Source organism: Salvia hispanica, chromosome 6 (genome assembly GCF_029641045.1).
Source record: "Salvia hispanica isolate PSC_SH4W2 chromosome 6, Shi_PSC_v1, whole genome shotgun sequence".
NCBI lineage: Eukaryota > Viridiplantae > Streptophyta > Magnoliopsida > Lamiales > Lamiaceae > Salvia > Salvia hispanica.
Window position 1 is genome coordinate 30081743 of NC_142697.1, and position 5035 is coordinate 30086777.

General features: G+C 46.7%; 2 protein-coding genes across 2 annotated transcripts; both read right to left on the bottom strand.

Annotated features, from left to right (window-relative positions):
• Positions 1-780: 780 nt before the first annotated feature.
• On the bottom strand, positions 781-1881 carry LOC125206552 (uncharacterized). The gene has a single exon (XM_048105799.1). It carries the CDS (start codon positions 1879-1881, stop codon positions 781-783), a length of 1101 nt encoding a protein of 366 aa, XP_047961756.1.
• A 723-nt stretch (positions 1882-2604) lies between these two features.
• LOC148923544 (uncharacterized) lies at positions 2605-3243 on the bottom strand. The gene has a single exon (XM_089061529.1). It carries the CDS (start codon positions 3241-3243, stop codon positions 2605-2607), a length of 639 nt encoding a protein of 212 aa, XP_088917655.1.
• Positions 3244-5035: the final 1792 nt, after the last annotated feature.

Genomic DNA, 5035 nt, shown 5'->3' on the forward strand with positions numbered 1-5035 from the left:
GCCACCCTTACCATAGTGAACTCGAGTTTTAAGCAGTTAAAAAGAATATCACGAGTATCACAAAAATAATTTCTTAGACTGGCCAGTCAAACATCTCCCCGCTTTTTCTCATCAATATCCACAATCACAATCACAATCTTTCCATAGTGCGACGAAAGCGTGGCCACACTTTTCGCCCACGAGACCGGCCGACTAGCAAGGACGGCTCCCGATCCCACCGTGTACACAACCTGGTAGGGTTTGCGGCCCATACTCAAACCCGAATTCGTTTATACATATCCATAGCCACTGTAGGTACTTGTGAGCCTTCAGCTGGTGGTATCCGGATTTCAAGTCCATCTTTGAAAACACGCCGGCTCCTCGGAGTTGATCGAATAGGTCGTCTATCCTTGGCAGTGGGTACTTGTTCTTGAGGGTCAATTTGTTCAACCCTCTATAGTCGATACACATTCTCAATGACCCGTCCTTCTTCTTGACGAAGAGCACCGGTACGTCCCATGGCGAAACACTGGGCCTAACGAAACCTAAATCCATGAGCTCTTGCAGTTGTATCTTGAGCTCTTCCAGTTCCTTAGGCGTCATTCGGTACGGTGCCTTGGATAGTGGTGCGGATCCAGGTTCAAGGTCGATAGTGGTGCCGGTCGCCCTTTCCTTATCATCGTGGCGGCTTGCAGTGCAGAGACTATAGCGGTTCGTCGGTTCATCGAGATTCCGTGATACACGATGGGTTCTTTTCCCGGGGCTTGTAGGGAAATCTGTCTCTCCTTACAACTAATCATCTCAAAGTTCGCGGTCAACCAGTCCATTCCTAGGATTACATCGACGTCTCCCATTGCCGACTAACTTACGTTCTCCTAAGGCAAATTCTAAGTTCGAGCAAGTTCGGGAAATCTCTACTGTTCCTCCTACTGGTGAGGACACCATCATCCTATGTTGATATTTACAAGCAGGCAAGTTTAAGGTATGCACACATAGTTCAGATATAAAAGAATGCGATGCACCCGTGTCAAACAATATAACGATGGGGGTATCGAGGATCTCGCCTATACCTACCAAATTTCCGTTCTCGTGCTTCCCTTGCTCATTTCTGGGCTGCGTCTGATTCACGGCGTATGCTCTTGCTTGGGCAGGAGGCCTTGGGCGGAAAGGTTGTTGCTGCCGCTGAGGTTGATCCCGGTTCGCTCCCGGTCCCATTGGTGGCGCTCTCGGCGGCTGACGGAATCCTTGATGGTTTTGCCTTCCCCCGTTCCCCGCGTTCCTACTCGGACACTCCCTAGAGACGTGACCATTTCCCCCACAGCTAAAACACCTAATCGGGTTCGGCATCCTACATTCCCCAAAATGATACTTGACGCATACGTTGCATTGGGGCGGTCTTGCTCGGGGGTCACTCCTCTGGTTGAATGAAGTCTGCCCTCCTCCGTACGGTGCTCGGCTCGGTGTGGGACGGTATCGCTTGTTGTCGTATAGGGTTCTTCCCTCATCCCATCTCCTTTTATCCCGGGAGTACTGTGGCGGAGGTAGTGCTGGGCTGATGTTCCCCGTGTTCCTCTCCTTAGGCATCGCCGCTTCAACATCCAGTGCGAGGGCCAGCGCCTCTGCGTATGTAAGTCTCCCATGGACGGCCAATGCCATCTTGATCTCGTGTCTCAGGCCCTCATGAAACTTATCGGCCAGCTTCTCGTCAGTATCGGCCTGTTCTGGCGCATAGCGGGTCATGTCACAGAGCGCGCGGTCGTACTCGGTCACGGTTAGACGTCCTTGGGTTAGGTTGTAGAATTCGGCTGCCTTCGTCTTGCGGTAACTTTTAGGGATGTACTTGTCATATACCTCGGTCTTGAAGTCCTCCCACGTCATCTCGTCCACTCGGTCCTGGGGCATGGTTTTCAGCTTGGTATCCCACCAAAAGTCGGCGGACCCGGTCAGTTGATGCGTCACACAGATCATCTTCTCCTCGTCGTTGCACACCAAGGTTTTGAAGATGCGTATCCAGGTTTCAGCCTTTGCTGGTTCTCCTATTCCGTCGAAAAGAAGGGGCTTTTGGTCCAAAAACAACTTCACAACCTCCCTATCCACCCGTGGTGGTGGTGGGGGGCGGTATCGGTTGGGTCACACTGTCTTCTTCCGAAGCTTGGGAAGTGGATCCCTGATTCCCTCGTCTCACGTTGCGTCTAGGCGGCATTCTGGTTCATTTTCACTCGAGTCGGTAGCTTACTTATTCACATAAATAAAAAGATAGGGATGTGCTGCACTTGCAAAAGTAGGGTTCAAGAAATTTTCATGTAGTAACATTGTAAGAGGGTAGTTGTGCAAGAAAAGACATAAACAATTGCACAACAAGATGGAAGGCACTTGGAAGGAAATAAAACGGTCTAGTATATTTACAATAAAGGCAGAAAAGTAGAGAGATATTGCTTGTTGCAAGATAAGGTAATAGAAGATGTGAGTTCCCCATAAATAAAATCTCAAAGTGTGGCTTCAAAGCGGTCTCACTACAACGAACGGGAAAGAGAAATGCAAAAACGAAAGGAAAGTTAAAATGACTAAAGGTTCTAAGATTCTCAAAAACATGGGGAATGGAAAACAAAAATCGCTACTCGATCACTACTCATCTCCGCCCTCATCCTCTTTGGGTTCTTCCGACTCTCCGACACTTTCTGCGTTCGAGCTCTCTCCCTTTTCAGGCGGTCCCATCTCCTCGGCTTCCTTCTCGTCGCTTAGGGGCGAAGGAATTGAGGTGAGCATCTCTTCGACCTCCCTTCTGATCCTTAGAGGGGCCGAAGTACGCATCCTAAGTGTCCTCCTTCGAGGAACGCGAGCAACGTGTGGTTCCTCGTCATAGCGGTACTTCATTCGGCGCGCTGCTCCTGGCGAGTACTTTTGCGTTGGAGGATGGAGTGGAGGTCCGTCGACTGCAGCTGACATGGCCGGAAGTAGGACTCCTATTAAGCCGACGAAGTCTCCTCGAGGCGTGTACTTGGGCGGGCTGAACCAAGTGTATGACACTGCGGCTTGGGCTGTCCACTCGCTCCAAGGGGAAGGTAGCATATGGATAAGTCGCATGATCCCCGCGTGATGGGTGGTTCCATACGCGTAAGCGTCCAGCCAGTGGTCATAGAAATCGGTGACGAAATTCAGGAGGAACTGTTTCCCATCCCATTCCAGCTCCTCGTAACGCTCCACAGGAAAATTTGCATTTTTGGCGTAACGGCGACGCATCAGGGCATGATAGGGTTGAACCATCTATAAGAAGAAAAAGTCAGTATCGTCCCATAGGAGTGGAAAGGAGTAGCAAGTGTGTGAGGTTTCAAAAGGTGCGGTGAAAGAGGATGTGTATGAAAGCAAAAGATTGCGGTACGAAGATAGCATCGTCGGACGTTCTCATTCCTCTCACGTTTCGTCGAGTCCTCACTTACACTATTCGCCTAATACTAGTCATCCCACGTTTCTACTGTTGATATAAGCGCTGTGATCGTATATCTAAGTCATGCTAGGTTCCAAGTAGTTCAGGTCTAAGTGTCGCAACATGGTAACTAGTTCTCACATAATCACGTTTCGCATTCCACAATTTTGCAAATTCACAAACAGTATTCAACGAATCACCATTCAAGAAGCATCGTTTCACAAGTACATAGTATTTCCAACTTCTAGGAGTCATCCTATGGCATGCTTTCTATTTTCACAATTGAGGATATTTTCCACCAAAATTTTCAAGAACAAACAGTTTCCATCATAAGTCACAGTAATATTTTGTACCTCTTTCTTCGTGGTTGAACGTGACGAGTTGCGGTGCTGAGCTTTCCGTATTTAGCACATTAGTAAGGGTTACAAGAAGAGAAAGAAAAAGTTTTGAAAAGACTCTTAGGTCCAGAGCGGAAAGAACTGAGGCTCTAATACCATTTGTAACGCCCCGCCCTCTTAGGGTATAATAAATTCGACGGTCGTTAACTGGGCAACTTAAATGCAACAAGAACAAGGCTAGGGTTTCATTAAAAGGGATTTGACCTAGGTATTTAACAACTAAGGAGGAAATAAAACCAGGTTTAATCAAGAATAACCAATAAAAAGTAGCTAACATAAATGACGATCAATGTCAAGAGTTTAACAAGAAAATCAAAGGAGAAAGATATCGTAACTACGATCCAAAAACAAAGGGTTGACGTAAGCTCAACAAAATCCACGACATGTCTCAATCGTCTAAGCGAAGGGGGAAAAGAAATAAGTTCAAAATGACTAAGTGATAATAATGAGTTTCGAAGATTTAGCGGAAGCAACCAAGAGAAAGTGAAGCCATGTATGAAGACACGACTACACTCGAGGTTCATAATATCCATCTTATTAATTAAGTTTGCTCAACACCTTCCAACGCTTGACGCCATTCAACCTGCACATAAGGAAAACACATGCAGGGCTGAGTATTTTGAAATACCCATAAGTTATGCCAACTTTACCATAGTGAACTCGAGTTTTAAGCAGTTAAAAAGAATATCACGAGTATCACAAAAATAATTTCTTAGACTGGCCAGTCAAACATCTCCCCGCTTTTTCTCATCAATATCCACAATCACAATCACAATCTTTCCATAGTGCGACGAAAGCGTGGCCACACTTTTCGCCCACGAGACCGGCCGACTAGCAAGGACGGCTCCCGATCCCACCGTGTACACAGCCTGGTAGGGTTTGCGGCCCATACTCAGACCCGAATTCGTTTATACATATCTATAGCACTGTAGCCTAATGGAGCGTACTCACAAACTAGGCATCAGGCACACAATATCATCAAAACAATCACAGGCATGGCATAACATTTTAAACCACCCTTTTAACACCAATCAATATTTTTTTTTGCAAGAAGTAAGAGAGTTTAAGAATAAAGCCCACCTCGACTGCTTAGATTTCAAGTACGTTTCTCTTTTTCATTATCCGACTTCGCAACCGAGGTTTCACCTTTTTAATCACATAAGTGCATATCAATTATTAGTTCTAACATAAATTCCTAAATCATGCATGCCTCACGTTTTCCCTTTTCCCATCG

Bases quoted from the DNA above. Each gene is read 5' to 3' on its own strand.
- LOC125206552 (XM_048105799.1), bottom strand. From the start codon at position 1,881: ATGCCCCAGGACCGAGTGGACGAGATGACGTGGGAGGACTTCAAGACC.
- LOC148923544 (XM_089061529.1), bottom strand. From the start codon at position 3,243: ATGGTTCAACCCTATCATGCCCTGATGCGTCGCCGTTACGCCAAAAAT.